Below are 18531 nucleotides of genomic sequence, written 5' to 3' on the forward strand. Positions count from 1 at the left end.
TTGTTGATAACAATGTGAGAGAAAAAAATCATCTTTATTCCAATCTAAAATGCAATGGAGATGAAATTTATTTATATGTATACGTTTTACAGGTAATGACTTCTTATCTTTCATAAGCAAGCATGATGAACACATGAATATATATTTAATCATTTTGTTGTGTATGAAAGAAAAATGAAAAAGATAACAGGGTCCACCGCCATAAAACATTCTTAAGTCTGAGAATGTTCTCAAGTCTGAGAATATTCTCAACTCCCCAATTCTCAGACTCAGCCGCCGCCATAAAAAAGTTGAGCAAAATAAAAATTCTCAAATTCTGTTTTATTCTCAAATATTTGAGTATACAAAAAAGTAGACTTAAGAATTTTCTCAAGCAAACAAAATGGCTGCCATTGTCAGACGTCGGCGTCGCAGAAGACAGAACGCGGTTCCAATGAGGCGGCCCCGTGTTTTTCGAGACCTAAGTAATCCTCTGGAAAGCCTTGATGAGGAAGAAGTGTATCAAAGATACAGGTTTTCTACAGAAACAATTCTGTTTATCGTGGATGGAGTCAACAACATCCTAGAGACAGACACTGCCAGGAATCGGCCGATTCCCCCGCTGATCCAGGTGCTCCTTTTCCTACGATTCGTGGCCACCGGGGCACACCTGCGACTTGTTGGGGACAGTTTGAATGTGTCAGAATCGTCTGCAGGAAGAGTGGTAAAATCTGTGGCAAGGGCAATTATTGAGGTGTTCACACACCTTATTAAATTCCCGGTGGGCGACATGGCCAGTAAAGTCAGGGAAGGATTCCGCCGAATTGCAGGTAATCATTGTACACACTGCACTGTTTAGAGTTGTATGCGCCGTAAAATGAAAGTTGCCGATTCTGCTTTAAAAGCACAATAAACATTGTAAAAGTAAACAATTCTGAGAGTTCAACTTCTTAACATTCCGTAATAAAGGTGTTTTTAAAAGCTAAGACATAAATGTTTCTGATTAAAGCTTGTACAGACATCGAACATAATTCACACATCTCCAAAGATGATTGACTTTTTGGGTTTTTTCACTCAAAAGAGTTCCGCAAAGGGCAGTTACCGAATAATAGGTGGTGGATCCAAGAGAGGTGTATTACTAAAAGTCTGTTGCACTTGTCAGTTTGATTATCAAGGATGTTCATTGTCAATTGGTTTACAAATTATTACAAATTATATCCAACACACTAAAATCAGAGTACTCATACCACTACCACCCTGTGATAAAATGACTGAACATCTTAAAACAACCCACTCTCAAACACCCCCCCCCCAACCCTCTTTCAAAGTATGTATGATTAAAGTATCCTTCTTCATCTTTTCATAGCAATTATTCACTCCATTTTTAAATAAACTAGATTTTACACTTTAAAGTGAATTTGCGAAATAAATAAATTCATTTGTGTCTAAATGTGGTGAAGGGGGTGTTAGGTCAATGCAGATATTACAAATGGATATCATAGTATTTAAATAAAATTTTGTACTTACATGTAGTATATAAGATGGAATACCTTTTTCAAAGTTTATGGTTTTTTCTATATCTATCCCGCTGGGGTCTTAGTATTTTATTTGTTGTTTTTTTTTTTTGGGGGGGGGGGGGGCAAGTTGGTGGGTTAATGCTGGGGTTGGGTCAGCGTCTTTATAGATATACATCTGTAGCATTGAGAATCTTACAACATATTGAAATACATCTTGCAATATATTTATGGAAACAAATCTCGAATCTTAACCTGGATCACTACATGATGTGTACATGTATCATTGATAATACATAAACATACATTTTAATATAAACATTTCTTTTTTCTTAGGATTTCCTAAAGTTCTAGGTTGTGTTGATGGAACACAGATAAGAATTTCCACACCGTCTGCAAATGAAGCTGACTTTGTAAACAGAAAAGGATTTCATAGTCTAAATGTTCAGGTACTTTTTTTTTAAATGTATGTTTAAACGTGGTCCCTGAGGACCTTGATTGATAAAAATCATAAACTTATATTGGTAAAATTTAATGCTTTATACTTAAGTCTGTAGACATTTATTTATTAAGATGAATACAATTATAAAGTTGTTCAAGATAATCTGATGAGCAAATCGAAAGTTAAAAAATATGTATAAATATTGAATTAAATATGTTGTACAAGTGTTTATCAACACAATACAGAAAATCAGAATGTCAGAATTTGTTAAACATTATACTAGAACATACCGTACTCAAAAATGTTTGCATTGTAATCACATTTCTCTACATAAAACAATATTTTTGTACATGTAGATGGTGTGTGACCCTAACTTTAGAATAACCTCCCTTTGTGCCAGATGGCCAGGATCCTGCCATGACTCAAGAATTTGGAGAACATCATCTCTTTGTCAGCAGTTTGAAAATGGTAATTGCATGGTGTTTTAATACTTCACCTCAGCAATAATGCATTCAAATTCCTATATAATAAAATTTATGTATAACCATTCTATAAAAATCATGCAACTTTGTAAAGGTACTTATAAATACCATTATTTGATTTATATTGTGTTCATCAAGTTTTTGCAAATTTAAAATACAAAATATTGTTAAAATCTAGGAATGCATGATGGTCTACTACTGGGCGACTCTGGCTACCCCCTAACCAGATATTTGATGACCCCCTATCTAGCACCACGGACCCCTACTGAGGAGAGATTTAATGCCAGCTTGTGTCGCACACGGGTTCTGATTGAACAGACTTTTGGAATATTGAAGAGAAAGTTCCAATCGCTTCATTTTGGACTGAGGACATGCCCAGACCAAGCAGTAGAATACATAACTGCTACCTGTATCCTACACAACATCGCCATAGACAGACAGGACACTCAAGTCAGTTACAACATTTGCGACCTTAATATCAGGGACTGTCAGCCTCAGCTCCTGCAGGACCCTGCAGCACCTGCCAGGAATGATGGAGTTTTGAAGAGAGCTGCCATCACCACTGGATTTTTCTGAGCCACTTTCAGGCTATGTACCATAATGCATAACTATAGACTTTTGAAGTTTGATTTTATGATAATTTATTTTTGCTAAGTAACATCATTTTAATCCCTCTCTCTCTCTCTCTCTCTCTCTCTCTCTCTCTCTCTCTCTCTCTCTCTCTCTCTCTCTCTCTCTCTCCCCTTTCTCTCTCTCTCTCTCAAATTATAATGTGTAAATTGTCATTAACATTCAGGCAGTGATGACAACTGTTCCACTAGACATGGGAATGATGTCTGAATTTCAAAAACTAATTTTTGCTTTTGTAGAGTAAGGACCTCCTTCTTCAAAACTAAAACTTCTCTCTCTACTCTTATTTTAGCAATCTCATCCTGCAGTCTTTGGTTATCGAGAGTTATGTTTTCTCTTTCCAGTTCTTCTAAACACTTTCTTTGGGATTCTTTCTCTATTAAATTATTTTAACATATTAGTGTAATATTAAAGCAGAGCAAAAATGATATTGATCCATGGAGACATGTATATAATATGTATTCAATTATCTCAGTGTCAATCAACTTTGTGCAAATTTATAAAGTATAATTGTTTAAAATTATTAAAGATCATTTATTAATATGGTTCTATGTATGATAAACACATGATTTCTTTATTTGTTCATAAATTCATTAGTTGTGTTAAATGAATCGATCTACATGTATTTATTTTATAGGCACATAGCTGAATTAATGTATTTGTTAATAAACTATATGTTTAAGTTTATAACATGTACCTTTTTTGTTGTGCTTCTTCTTTTTACATCCTGAATGTTCTGGCACTGGTAGAAAACAAAGTATAATATTAACTGATATAGTAAACTACATATACTCATATATTATATTATATTAAATCTATTATATATTACACTTTTGACAAAAATACCCTCTACACTCATATCACTTAATGCTTTGTATTTCAAATTGTGTACAATATTTCAATTCCTATCAATAATACTTGTTAGAAAAGTACGTGGAAATACCGGTACATGAAGCAAATGTATAGCAGTAAATTTGCTGGACTGGGATCTATATGTCTAAAGCTGGGGCATATGCTGACAGCTTTTCTTGCTAGGTTGTATATACGTGTATACCACTTAACAATCAATGATGATTACTTTAAAACCAATCATGGTCAATAAAATTACCACCATACCATGAATGCTGATTTCTTCCACTGCTTTTGCATTTTCTTTGTCCAAATTTTCAAGCTTTTCTGCTACTGCATTAAAATATTTTAAAACTGCAAACTTAGGTGCAAAACATGAAATAAAATGATAGAAAATAAGTGTCATATATACAGAATAATACATACCCTTTTCCATATCACAGCCAGTATCAGCCCGACGGGTGATATTGGTCGAAGGCTGATACAGGCCGTGATATAGAAAAAGGGTATCTATTGTAATATTCATTACATTCTTAGTAAATAAACTTTTTAAAAAGATCAACTTGAACAAATGATTTTAAATATCATTTAAAAGTAGTCTGTACATGTATTAAATAAAAATATGAGATCTTATTGTTTTACTAAACATAAATCTACAGAACCAGAATTTCCCCAGGTTTTCAAATTAACTGCTTCTATACAGTTGCTAGCATTGGTAGTTTTAAACTGCACTTTAAAATGTCAACTGTAGCAAATGTTTTATTTTTCGTTTGTAAACATGCACAAATACCGAAATGAAAGAATTAAGGCAGAGGAGTTCCGCAAGTGGTGTGATACCTACCGTACCAGCCCTAGGGCTGATAACCTGTGTTGTGATGTCATCTGTATCACATATGCAAAAAACCTGTATTTACTACTAAGTATGTAATCAAATGTTATTTTCTTATGGATGTATTATATATACGGTATATACCGGTGTATATTAAGGGGATACAACATTCTCAAAGACAAATACAAGTAACTTTATTTTACCTTCTGATGTACTTAGTTCAGATAAGCAAGACATTTCAGCTGTCGATGAGGACTGACATTGAACTGGAGCTTAAAAGTAAAGAGTGTATATTCATTGTACTATTTTAATAGCAAATTTTATTTCGAAGCAGTAATCATATGAAGCCAGCTATTTCTCTCTCTCTCTCTCTCTCTCTCTCTCTCTCTCTCTCTCTCTCTCTCTCTCTTAAGTTTCTTAAAAATTGATGAAGCTTTTGTAGTTGTCAAAAAATATATTTAAATCAAAATGGTGATGCATGAAACACTTAAATTAATTGTAAGTACCATCAGTGTCAACTCCACCTTCCAATCCATGGATATTTGGCTCCCCATCAGAGAGCCGAAGGAATGTCTCTTCACCAAGAGTAAGAGGTGGTAAGGGGGGACCACCTCCAGTTTTTGGTCTTTTAACTCCATCTAATTTTTCTTTACCTGCATGCAAGAAAACTTATTAATGCAACTTTGCTATTTTTTCCAATGACCATGAAAATTATGTTTATATAATGAATAATATCAGTTATTATTACAGCTTTAATACTGTTTATGAGCTATATACATCTATAAAACAATAAAATAAACTTTCAAAAGGATTGTAATGATGTTAATTATAACATACTTCTTGATTTGATGTTGTAATATTTCTTTTTTATCTCGTCCAAACCCCTTCTCTTTGTGTCAAACATACTAAAACAGTAAATAAACCTCATCAATATAAAGACGATCACAAGGGATTTTCCGATTCTATTTTTAGCATCTCATAACCATTAATTTTCAGTAAATGAAAACCAGTATTTAATCACAGCGTTTTAACAATATAGGCCTAATGCAGATTAAAATGTTTAAAATATGTTATCCATCTTCTGTATATATACACATGTTACGTTGCATGACACTTGCCACAACTGACTGTGTTTCCGATTCAAATTTATACAGCATCTGTGCACTTGAATCCATGAGTGTTGTAAAACGAAAGTACAAGTAGGTCAGGCCTATTTAAGAAAAATGTCACCCAGATCATTCTTTTTATTAAATATCCTTTAAAAAACTTACGAATTTAGTCTGTCTGCAATACAACTCCATTCCTTCTCTCTAATATCCTTTATTTTCCCCTTCATCCCGCTTCCCTTTATTGGGCCAAACAATGTAAGGGACCTTTCCTTGACGTTTTCTATAAGCGCAATTTCTTCTTCTGTTGTCCAGTTTTGAGCTCTCACTCTCTGCTTTTTCTCTTCGGTTTCCATGATAATAATCAGGTAGCAGACGACAAAAGACAGAGGAAATTACGCATTTGTTTACAGTAGATACGGACATTTTCAACCTTTTTAACACAGAAGAGCTCCACTAGACCCCTTTAGTCATTGAGAAAAATACGCGAAAACCGTCTCGCGAGAACATAAATTTGAGAAAATTCTCAACTCAAGTCTTGAGAATTACTCAGCTAAGAATATTCTCAAGTGCCTTTATGGCGGTGATTTTGAGAATATTTTTAGCTGAGTAATTCTCAAGACTTGAGTTGAGAATTTTTTTGAGGATTCTCAAAGTTTTATGGCGGCGGACCCAGTTAATGTATATGAACGTACGTACATGTATGTACTCAATTATTAAACCTTAATCTAAACAGTAAATTTTCTTGTAGAAAAAAAAATATACTTTATAAAAATTACGCATAATGAAAAATATAACAGATATACCTACATTTTTATCTACAGGGTCCACCGCCATAAAACATTCTTAAGTCTGAGAATGTTCTCAAGTCTGAGAATATTCTCAACTCCCCAATTCTCAGACTCAGCCGCCGCCATAAAAAAGTTGAGCAAAATAAAAATTCTCAAATTCTGTTTTATTCTCAAATATTTGAGTATACAAAAAAGTAGACTTAAGAATTTTCTCAAGCAAACAAAATGGCTGCCATTGTCAGACGTCGGCGTCGCAGAAGACAGAACGCGGTTCCAATGAGGCGGCCCCGTGTTTTTCGAGACCTAAGTAATCCTCTGGAAAGCCTTGATGAGGAAGAAGTGTATCAAAGATACAGGTTTTCTACAGAAACAATTCTGTTTATCGTGGATGGAGTCAACAACATCCTAGAGACAGACACTGCCAGGAATCGGCCGATTCCCCCGCTGATCCAGGTGCTCCTTTTCCTACGATTCGTGGCCACCGGGGCACACCTGCGACTTGTTGGGGACAGTTTGAATGTGTCAGAATCGTCTGCAGGAAGAGTGGTAAAATCTGTGGCAAGGGCAATTATTGAGGTGTTCACACACCTTATTAAATTCCCGGTGGGCGACATGGCCAGTAAAGTCAGGGAAGGATTCCGCCGAATTGCAGGTAATCATTGTACACACTGCACTGTTTAGAGTTGTATGCGCCGTAAAATGAAAGTTGCCGATTCTGCTTTAAAAGCACAATAAACATTGTAAAAGTAAACAATTCTGAGAGTTCAACTTCTTAACATTCCGTAATAAAGGTGTTTTTAAAAGCTAAGACATAAATGTTTCTGATTAAAGCTTGTACAGACATCGAACATAATTCACACATCTCCAAAGATGATTGACTTTTTGGGTTTTTTCACTCAAAAGAGTTCCGCAAAGGGCAGTTACCGAATAATAGGTGGTGGATCCAAGAGAGGTGTATTACTAAAAGTCTGTTGCACTTGTCAGTTTGATTATCAAGGATGTTCATTGTCAATTGGTTTACAAATTATTACAAATTATATCCAACACACTAAAATCAGAGTACTCATACCACTACCACCCTGTGATAAAATGACTGAACATCTTAAAACAACCCACTCTCAAACACCCCCCCCCCCCCCAACCCTCTTTCAAAGTATGTATGATTAAAGTATCCTTCTTCATCTTTTCATAGCAATTATTCACTCCATTTTTAAATAAACTAGATTTTACACTTTAAAGTGAATTTGCGAAATAAATAAATTCATTTGTGTCTAAATGTGGTGAAGGGGGTGTTAGGTCAATGCAGATATTACAAATGGATATCATAGTATTTAAATAAAATTTTGTACTTACATGTAGTATATAAGATGGAATACCTTTTTCAAAGTTTATGGTTTTTTCTATATCTATCCCGCTGGGGTCTTAGTATTTTATTTGTTGTTTTTTTTTTGGGGGGGGGGGGGCAAGTTGGTGGGTTAATGCTGGGGTTGGGTCAGCGTCTTTATAGATATACATCTGTAGCATTGAGAATCTTACAACATATTGAAATACATCTTGCAATATATTTATGGAAACAAATCTCGAATCTTAACCTGGATCACTACATGATGTGTACATGTATCATTGATAATACATAAACATACATTATAATATAAACATTTCTTTTTTCTTAGGATTTCCTAAAGTTCTAGGTTGTGTTGATGGAACACAGATAAGAATTTCCACACCGTCTGCAAATGAAGCTGACTTTGTAAACAGAAAAGGATTTCATAGTCTAAATGTTCAGGTACTTTTTTTTTAAATGTATGTTTAAACGTGGTCCCTGAGGACCTTGATTGATAAAAATCATAAACTTATATTGGTAAAATTTAATGCTTTATACTTAAGTCTGTAGACATTTATTTATTAAGATGAATACAATTATAAAGTTGTTCAAGATAATCTGATGAGCAAATCGAAAGTTAAAAAATATGTATAAATATTGAATTAAATATGTTGTACAAGTGTTTATCAACACAATACAGAAAATCAGAATGTCAGAATTTGTTAAACATTATACTAGAACATACCGTACTCAAAAATGTTTGCATTGTAATCACATTTCTCTACATAAAACAATATTTTTGTACATGTAGATGGTGTGTGACCCTAACTTTAGAATAACCTCCCTTTGTGCCAGATGGCCAGGATCCTGCCATGACTCAAGAATTTGGAGAACATCATCTCTTTGTCAGCAGTTTGAAAATGGTAATTGCATGGTGTTTTAATACTTCACCTCAGCAATAATGCATTCAAATTCCTATATAATAAAATTTATGTATAACCATTCTATAAAAATCATGCAACTTTGTAAAGGTACTTATAAATACCATTATTTGATTTATATTGTGTTCATCAAGTTTTTGCAAATTTAAAATACAAAATATTGTTAAAATCTAGGAATGCATGATGGTCTACTACTGGGCGACTCTGGCTACCCCCTAACCAGATATTTGATGACCCCCTATCTAGCACCACGGACCCCTACTGAGGAGAGATTTAATGCCAGCTTGTGTCGCACACGGGTTCTGATTGAACAGACTTTTGGAATATTGAAGAGAAAGTTCCAATCGCTTCATTTTGGACTGAGGACATGCCCAGACCAAGCAGTAGAATACATAACTGCTACCTGTATCCTACACAACATCGCCATAGACAGACAGGACACTCAAGTCAGTTACAACATTTGCGACCTTAATATCAGGGACTGTCAGCCTCAGCTCCTGCAGGACCCTGCAGCACCTGCCAGGAATGATGGAGTTTTGAAGAGAGCTGCCATCACCACTGGATTTTTCTGAGCCACTTTCAGGCTATGTACCATAATGCATAACTATAGACTTTTGAAGTTTGATTTTATGATAATTTATTTTTGCTAAGTAACATCATTTTAATCCCTCTCTCTCTCTCTCTCTCTCTCTCTCTCTCTCTCTCTCTCTCTCTCTCTCTCTCCCCTTTCTCTCTCTCTCTCTCAAATTATAATGTGTAAATTGTCATTAACATTCAGGCAGTGATGACAACTGTTCCACTAGACATGGGAATGATGTCTGAATTTCAAAAACTAATTTTTGCTTTTGTAGAGTAAGGACCTCCTTCTTCAAAACTAAAACTTCTCTCTCTACTCTTATTTTAGCAATCTCATCCTGCAGTCTTTGGTTATCGAGAGTTATGTTTTCTCTTTCCAGTTCTTCTAAACACTTTCTTTGGGATTCTTTCTCTATTAAATTATTTTAACATATTAGTGTAATATTAAAGCAGAGCAAAAATGATATTGATCCATGGAGACATGTATATAATATGTATTCAATTATCTCAGTGTCAATCAACTTTGTGCAAATTTATAAAGTATAATTGTTTAAAATTATTAAAGATCATTTATTAATATGGTTCTATGTATGATAAACACATGATTTCTTTATTTGTTCATAAATTCATTAGTTGTGTTAAATGAATCGATCTACATGTATTTATTTTATAGGCACATAGCTGAATTAATGTATTTGTTAATAAACTATATGTTTAAGTTTATAACATGTACCTTTTTTGTTGTGCTTCTTCTTTTTACATCCTGAATGTTCTGGCACTGGTAGAAAACAAAGTATAATATTAACTGATATAGTAAACTACATATACTCATATATTATATTATATTAAATCTATTATATATTACACTTTTGACAAAAATACCCTCTACACTCATATCACTTAATGCTTTGTATTTCAAATTGTGTACAATATTTCAATTCCTATCAATAATACTTGTTAGAAAAGTACGTGGAAATACCGGTACATGAAGCAAATGTATAGCAGTAAATTTGCTGGACTGGGATCTATATGTCTAAAGCTGGGGCATATGCTGACAGCTTTTCTTGCTAGGTTGTATATACGTGTATACCACTTAACAATCAATGATGATTACTTTAAAACCAATCATGGTCAATAAAATTACCACCATACCATGAATGCTGATTTCTTCCACTGCTTTTGCATTTTCTTTGTCCAAATTTTCAAGCTTTTCTGCTACTGCATTAAAATATTTTAAAACTGCAAACTTAGGTGCAAAACATGAAATAAAATGATAGAAAATAAGTGTCATATATACAGAATAATACATACCCTTTTCCATATCACAGCCAGTATCAGCCCGACGGGTGATATTGGTCGAAGGCTGATACAGGCCGTGATATAGAAAAAGGGTATCTATTGTAATATTCATTACATTCTTAGTAAATAAACTTTTTAAAAAGATCAACTTGAACAAATGATTTTAAATATCATTTAAAAGTAGTCTGTACATGTATTAAATAAAAATATGAGATCTTATTGTTTTACTAAACATAAATCTACAGAACCAGAATTTCCCCAGGTTTTCAAATTAACTGCTTCTATACAGTTGCTAGCATTGGTAGTTTTAAACTGCACTTTAAAATGTCAACTGTAGCAAATGTTTTATTTTTCGTTTGTAAACATGCACAAATACCGAAATGAAAGAATTAAGGCAGAGGAGTTCCGCAAGTGGTGTGATACCTACCGTACCAGCCCTAGGGCTGATAACCTGTGTTGTGATGTCATCTGTATCACATATGCAAAAAACCTGTATTTACTACTAAGTATGTAATCAAATGTTATTTTCTTATGGATGTATTATATATACGGTATATACCGGTGTATATTAAGGGGATACAACATTCTCAAAGACAAATACAAGTAACTTTATTTTACCTTCTGATGTACTTAGTTCAGATAAGCAAGACATTTCAGCTGTCGATGAGGACTGACATTGAACTGGAGCTTAAAAGTAAAGAGTGTATATTCATTGTACTATTTTAATAGCAAATTTTATTTCGAAGCAGTAATCATATGAAGCCAGCTATTTCTCTCTCTCTCTCTCTCTCTCTCTCTCTCTCTCTCTCTCTCTCTCTCTCTCTCTCTCTCTCTCTCTCTCTTAAGTTTCTTAAAAATTGATGAAGCTTTTGTAGTTGTCAAAAAATATATTTAAATCAAAATGGTGATGCATGAAACACTTAAATTAATTGTAAGTACCATCAGTGTCAACTCCACCTTCCAATCCATGGATATTTGGCTCCCCATCAGAGAGCCGAAGGAATGTCTCTTCACCAAGAGTAAGAGGTGGTAAGGGGGGACCACCTCCAGTTTTTGGTCTTTTAACTCCATCTAATTTTTCTTTACCTGCATGCAAGAAAACTTATTAATGCAACTTTGCTATTTTTTCCAATGACCATGAAAATTATGTTTATATAATGAATAATATCAGTTATTATTACAGCTTTAATACTGTTTATGAGCTATATACATCTATAAAACAATAAAATAAACTTTCAAAAGGATTGTAATGATGTTAATTATAACATACTTCTTGATTTGATGTTGTAATATTTCTTTTTTATCTCGTCCAAACCCCTTCTCTTTGTGTCAAACATACTAAAACAGTAAATAAACCTCATCAATATAAAGACGATCACAAGGGATTTTCCGATTCTATTTTTAGCATCTCATAACCATTAATTTTCAGTAAATGAAAACCAGTATTTAATCACAGCGTTTTAACAATATAGGCCTAATGCAGATTAAAATGTTTAAAATATGTTATCCATCTTCTGTATATATACACATGTTACGTTGCATGACACTTGCCACAACTGACTGTGTTTCCGATTCAAATTTATACAGCATCTGTGCACTTGAATCCATGAGTGTTGTAAAACGAAAGTACAAGTAGGTCAGGCCTATTTAAGAAAAATGTCACCCAGATCATTCTTTTTATTAAATATCCTTTAAAAAACTTACGAATTTAGTCTGTCTGCAATACAACTCCATTCCTTCTCTCTAATATCCTTTATTTTCCCCTTCATCCCGCTTCCCTTTATTGGGCCAAACAATGTAAGGGACCTTTCCTTGACGTTTTCTATAAGCGCAATTTCTTCTTCTGTTGTCCAGTTTTGAGCTCTCACTCTCTGCTTTTTCTCTTCGGTTTCCATGATAATAATCAGGTAGCAGACGACAAAAGACAGAGGAAATTACGCATTTGTTTACAGTAGATACGGACATTTTCAACCTTTTTAACACAGAAGAGCTCCACTAGACCCCTTTAGTCATTGAGAAAAATACGCGAAAACCGTCTCGCGAGAACATAAATTTGAGAAAATTCTCAACTCAAGTCTTGAGAATTACTCAGCTAAGAATATTCTCAAGTGCCTTTATGGCGGTGATTTTGAGAATATTTTTAGCTGAGTAATTCTCAAGACTTGAGTTGAGAATTTTTTTGAGGATTCTCAAAGTTTTATGGCGGCGGACCCAGGCACATCATTAAAATGAAATTGATATCCATGGTATGATCAATTCTACATATAAATACTGTTAAACCTACGCTTGATATCAGTTATCTTTACACTGCAGCCTTGAAAGGTAAATAACATATTACACTAAACACTTGGCATAAGGGTTGAATGTTTAAAGTAGTATCTAGGAGCGTAAAAAAATTAATGTATTCAATACCTTTATTTCAATAACAGTTTGATATGGTGTTGATTGGAATACTACTGAGTTTGTTGCTGAGCGTTTCAGATAGTCTATGTAAGTATCACAAAAACCAGCAGTATTGCCTTCTTTTTCTTAAGTATTTTTCTTCTATAAAACAGTCTAGGCTATGAATCAGAAAAATTAAGAAATTCAATCTATTTGAGACTATTCCAAAAATGTTGCATTTAACATGTATAGAGGAAAAACGCCGATTCATCTTGATATAAATTATTACTGTCGGTGCCAACAAAAGTTTTACTTCGTTCATAAAATAGAATTAATTACAAATTAAATTCATTTTATTCGATCGCGTTCCTATGATACATTTAACTTTTCCAGATTTACAAAGTGTGCAGACTTTCCAGTATGTCGGACAAAGTAAGTGAAATCTCGTAGGTGCTGCGGTTTTGGTTTTTGGTTTTGTTTTTTTTTTGGGGGGGGGGGGGGGGGGGGGGAGGGGGGTTTCTGTGGCCAATGTCTTTTAGGAAAGTAAAAAAAAAAGATGAAAACCAAAATAAAGCAAACATATCAAAAAAAAACTTTTTGCAGTATAACCCTGCATTTTTATAATTTTTTTTAATATTCGTTTATTAGTAAATAATTTTTGATTTTCAATTAACAGATTATCGAATGATAATAGAATTTTGAAGGTTTGATAACAAATACAGACTGAGATGTGTTAAGATATTTTGTCTTTATTTAGAAGAAAAGCCGCTGGGTGTAGCTTTCAGTGCAATCTTGTCCAAAGATATGACAGTTGGCGGTAAGAAGGTTGTGAAGTATGATAGCGTACTGACCAATGTCGGTGGGGCCTATGACAAGTCCACGGGGATATTTACTGCGCCCTATAAGGGTATCTACACCATTTCCTGTAGCCTCTTTAGGAGCCAGGCAAGCAATTATGTCCAACTTGAGATCATGAAGAATGGAAAAAAGTTATCCATAGTCCACTCTGCATCTGGTCATAATCCTCACTCTGCTCAGACTCTGCAACTACTTCTTAATAAGGGAGACAAGATTTGGATTCAAAACCACAACGGAATTAAAGCCATTCTCCATGACCACGGGTCTTATAATTTGTTTTCTGGTGCGTTGATAACAAAAGTATGAAATAAAGGTCGTTGAAACGTCAGTTTAATCCTTAACTTAACTTAAAGAGGGCTTGATGTTTGTGGCCATTTACTGGCCTCTGTTTGATGTGTACCATATAAAGATGTTGAAAAATACCAATATATGGACTTATTTACTCACTACATTTTTGATAAACAAATCATACAGTGTATTTTTTGAGTTGAAGGTTGATCTGGTGGCTAATTTATTAACCGCCCAGCCTCCTTTCTTTATTATATAAATAAAACTGTTCTAACTGTACTAGACGACGGTAGGCACAGAACCACTTGATGAATTTTATTTTACATATATGAGTAAATTTCTACTGTGGTGCATTAAGCATTGGAACTGATTTATTTCAAATTCAGGAAAAAAGCTAACAGACTCTGTTTTAACTATGTAAAGTAATCACCCAATTCTAAAAATAAATACAATCATATACATAGACGTATATAAACCTAAATCTACTCCAGAGGCGGGGGCAATGGGAAACAAAGCTTAAGGAATCATTTTTATAATACATAATCTTTAATTTAATGTTTAACGACTATGAAACATATTTTGACTCGGCGTGGAACTAACTAAGGATTTAACATCGAGCGTTTTCGAAAAGCAAGGAATTTGAAGCATTTATAGAGACATCATTGAATAAGATACAATTCACTGCTACTGTACTACCACGGTGTGCATAGAAATCTACTTCTGTCTCACTGTTCACAGAGAGGTTGGGTGGAAACAAATAAATGCACGCATCTGCATTGTTTTATTAAAAAAAAAATTATTCATATTCTTAGAAATGGATTTAAAGTCAAATAATAAATTTCCCATGTTACTTACTTGACAAGTAATCATGTACCTATATGTACATAGCTAGGGAATAAAATTGTAATAAAAATCTATGAAGATTTTTGGTGAGATACGCTAACAACAAGAGAGGCTAAGTAGTCATAAACATGTATATATATGATTTTTCTTTTGAAACTGCACCTTTCATCGGTGCAAAAATGCCATTATGGTACATTTGTACTGGCATATAGTTATTCGAGGGAGCCATATTCGTAATAATATGTAATGAAAATGAATACTATTTTCATTTTATGTTTGCCAACAAAATTGCATAATTAAGTATTGAATCCTTATTTTTTGAAAGATATAGTCTCATAACTGCAACGGTGTGTGCATACAAATTGAATAACGCGCGTTAGCGCGTTATGAAAATTTGTTTGCACACACCGTTGCAGTTATGAGACTATATCTTTCAAAAAATAAGGATTTAATGCTTATATTTACATTTTTTACTTTCTTGCCTTGTACGCAAATGCGAATTATACCTCAAAATTACTGTACTATCCTATGGGTAAGTTTAAATTAATGGAAGAGCCACTGTAACAGCCACAAGCGTGAACTTTGATTTTCGCTTGTGACGTTGTATTTATCAGTGTTCAACGTTTGTGACGTCACAATTAAAACTCGTGATTTAACCTTTTAGTACCATGTCTGTGTTATGGTGCTATATCTGCAGTAGCTTTACTTGTAAAATATACGTGGAATGTAAATATTATTTGATGATCCCCCCAAGACTTAATTTTATGTATTGGTTTTACATCATTCATTAAGTGAACGTAAATTTTATTTATTTATGCATGTATCTCCAGCTATCTGCCACAAACTGTAAAAGTGTTGCCGATTTTTTAATTTTAAAGAGCAAACATTCTTATAGCAATCCAAATTCCAATGTCCACACGAAATGCGACAATTATCAAACCTTTTTTGTATTGCAAACTTCAACCAGACACGTCTTAGCTCCCATAAGCGATCCCCAAGAGCACCTGCATTCACATTATAACAAACTCTGTTTATCCCTTCTCTTAACTGTGCCCAATTAAACATCAATAATCACTGTGAAGACATGTTAAATCTTAGAATTCCATGCTTAATAGTTGACGATCTCTCAAACTCTCTTAATTTCTATATTGCGTGCACAGCTCAGTTCCAAACACCGAGAGAAATTTTCTGTTCAAAGCCCACCTCAAAGGTAAACTAATGATGAACTACTGCATTTAATGGGACAATTTAGCTCTAATTGCTGATAAGCAGAAAGAATCGGGCCAGATGCATGCATAACGCACACCACACAAAATTTAGAGGGGCTCTTACACCATCCAATGATGATATCAGCTGAATGATTTCAACCGTTTGTAGAATGCTTTTATAATCATCAGCAATGACAGATCCATTCACAAAGTAACGGTATAAATAGTCAGTAAATACCGACAAACACAACTAATTGATGTATATCAGTAAATACCGACAAACACAACTAATCGATGTATATCAGCAGGTAAAACAGTATACCATTGCATCTATTATAATGGTGTGCTTCATGTTCTGTAATAGTACATACAAATTAAACTGATATCAGACATTCAAATGGTTACAATCTACGTTTTTCCTAGTTTATATCGATTGTAGATAATGGTTTTCTCTACGGGTTTCTACTATTTGTCGCACTAAAATTTTCGATGTATCGTTTGCTTCAGATCTTTCCCTCTAGCTAGATCTATGATGTGTCACTTTCAATCATGAAGCAAGTCATATTGAAACTGAAACTGTCAACACTTAATCTCAATACCGTAGTTAATTTACGATATCAGTTCTAAGAACTAGTAATATTTACAGAAGAAAAAAAAATCCAGTTTTTACATTACATAATAATGTGTTAAGTCTCGTCACAGCTAGATACGAACGGATGAATACTCTGTTTTGTACCACTCTTTCTCTCGTGAATTCGAAGACACATTGAGCGTAAATTTATGCCAAGTGTTACAACTTTCTTCCGCTACTGACCCTTCACTGGATAAGTCATGGCTTTGTCAGTTTTACAATTATGGAATTTTAAAAGGAGTTCCGCTGCTCGTTTTTTTTTTCCAGAGCTTGTGGCCGTTAATATTGGTTCCTGTCATTGTCATAGAACTTGCTAAATCATATACTCTTAGGAAGTCGGTGGATTCATTGTCATTTTTCATTGTCATTGAAAACATTATTTATTAAATAGTCTTTTATTGCTGGTAAAATCATTGACCTCATAAACAACAATTTTTGTGTAATATCATTTGCCTAAAAATCGGGTATCAAAACTTGATCATTGTGTTATATTTATGGACTAATCATTGTCTCCCATCTTTGTACAAAATGAATGAAGCCATAAAAAGATGTCGACGCATTATCTTATACTCTTTCTTATCGAAATAATGTGCAAAAAAAAATATCTGAAAAAAAAGAAAATGTCAATTGCAATTACAAAAATTCAATCACTTTGATTATGCATCTTTTACATATCCTTAAACAAATAATGAGCCATTATAAGATTAAATTCATTACTTTTCATGCATCTTCATGGTATTTTCCCAAATAATTATATGTACTGCCCAGATGGTTTTATACACAACATGACTATAAAATAAATCATAACCGGAAACATGTTTCCTGATGGTTGAGCATGTACCAGAAATCTTGTGCCAAATATCTATCGATCTGGTGGACAATTAACAGAGACAAACTTATATTAATATAAATGCATTATTCTTATAATCATATCCATCTGTATCTCTTTCTTCATATCCAAGCTATAATTTTTGCAGGAAGAGTCAACAGGTATTAGCACTTAGGAATGGTTGCCCATGGCCTCATGGTGTACCATGACCCTGATCTGAGGTCACTGACCAAGATCAAGGTCACTTTATTGTTAACATTGTTTTTATCCACAAAAATCTCCGCTGGTATTTTTGGACTTCATATATCACTGTATATTTAACGATCAAAACAAATCAAAGTTGTGTTTTCCTGCAAGATGTTAGTAATTTTAACAACTTATTAATGATTACAAATACATATACACGTTGTACACGTACTGGTGATTGCTATTTAACAGTATCACCTGCCTCTCCCAAGTAAGACATCCGATTGGCAGGCAAGGAATTCCCAAGAGCTGGAGCGTTAATCAGCCCGTTAATTACTTTCTCACGACCGTGTAAAAATCAATAACAGGCCTCTGTAGCAAAACGACAAAAAAAACCCCAAGAAGAGTGACATTCAAGGCATCAATACTTACAATGCACCTACAAAATCAATCCACGTATTGGCAATATTTGTTGGCATAAAAATCGTCTTAGATTTTCAACGACAATCTTGTATTGCAAACACTGTTCCAAGAGAGGGAGAGT

At 33.9% G+C, this 18531-nt stretch overlaps 4 protein-coding genes and 1 pseudogene across 4 annotated transcripts; 3 read left to right on the top strand and 2 right to left on the bottom strand.

Annotated features, from left to right (window-relative positions):
- The first annotated feature begins 203 nt into the window (after window positions 1-203).
- LOC128159983 (putative nuclease HARBI1) lies at window positions 204-3138 on the top strand. The gene is made up of 4 exons (XM_052823221.1): window positions 204-809; window positions 1830-1942; window positions 2292-2403; window positions 2596-3138. The coding sequence occupies exons 1-4, from the start codon at window positions 383-385 to the stop codon at window positions 2991-2993; spliced, it is 1050 nt and encodes a 349-aa protein (XP_052679181.1). The 5' UTR covers window positions 204-382; the 3' UTR covers window positions 2994-3138.
- A 6-nt stretch (window positions 3139-3144) lies between these two features.
- Window positions 3145-6264, bottom strand: LOC128159984 (uncharacterized). Its single transcript, XM_052823222.1, has 7 exons — window positions 5997-6264; window positions 5563-5630; window positions 5232-5378; window positions 4929-4997; window positions 4164-4229; window positions 3745-3789; window positions 3145-3423 (listed from the first exon to the last, which is right to left on the bottom strand). The coding sequence occupies exons 1-7, from the start codon at window positions 6185-6187 to the stop codon at window positions 3203-3205; spliced, it is 807 nt and encodes a 268-aa protein (XP_052679182.1). The 5' UTR covers window positions 6188-6264; the 3' UTR covers window positions 3145-3202.
- A 401-nt stretch (window positions 6265-6665) lies between these two features.
- LOC128159914 (putative nuclease HARBI1) lies at window positions 6666-9590 on the top strand. Its single transcript, XM_052823138.1, has 4 exons — window positions 6666-7274; window positions 8296-8408; window positions 8758-8869; window positions 9062-9590. The coding sequence occupies exons 1-4, from the start codon at window positions 6848-6850 to the stop codon at window positions 9457-9459; spliced, it is 1050 nt and encodes a 349-aa protein (XP_052679098.1). The 5' UTR covers window positions 6666-6847; the 3' UTR covers window positions 9460-9590.
- A 1-nt stretch (window position 9591) lies between these two features.
- Window positions 9592-12734, bottom strand: LOC128159915 (uncharacterized). The gene is made up of 7 exons (XM_052823139.1): window positions 12467-12734; window positions 12033-12100; window positions 11702-11848; window positions 11381-11449; window positions 10616-10681; window positions 10197-10241; window positions 9592-9875 (listed from the first exon to the last, which is right to left on the bottom strand). Exons 1-7 carry the CDS (start codon window positions 12655-12657, stop codon window positions 9655-9657), a joined length of 807 nt encoding a protein of 268 aa, XP_052679099.1. The 5' UTR covers window positions 12658-12734; the 3' UTR covers window positions 9592-9654.
- A 271-nt stretch (window positions 12735-13005) lies between these two features.
- LOC128159916 (complement C1q-like protein 4) lies at window positions 13006-14310 on the top strand (annotated as a pseudogene).
- The last annotated feature ends 4221 nt before the right edge of the window (window positions 14311-18531 follow it).

Source organism: Crassostrea angulata, chromosome 8 (genome assembly GCF_025612915.1).
Source record: "Crassostrea angulata isolate pt1a10 chromosome 8, ASM2561291v2, whole genome shotgun sequence".
Taxonomy (NCBI): Eukaryota; Metazoa; Mollusca; class Bivalvia; order Ostreida; family Ostreidae; genus Magallana; species Magallana angulata.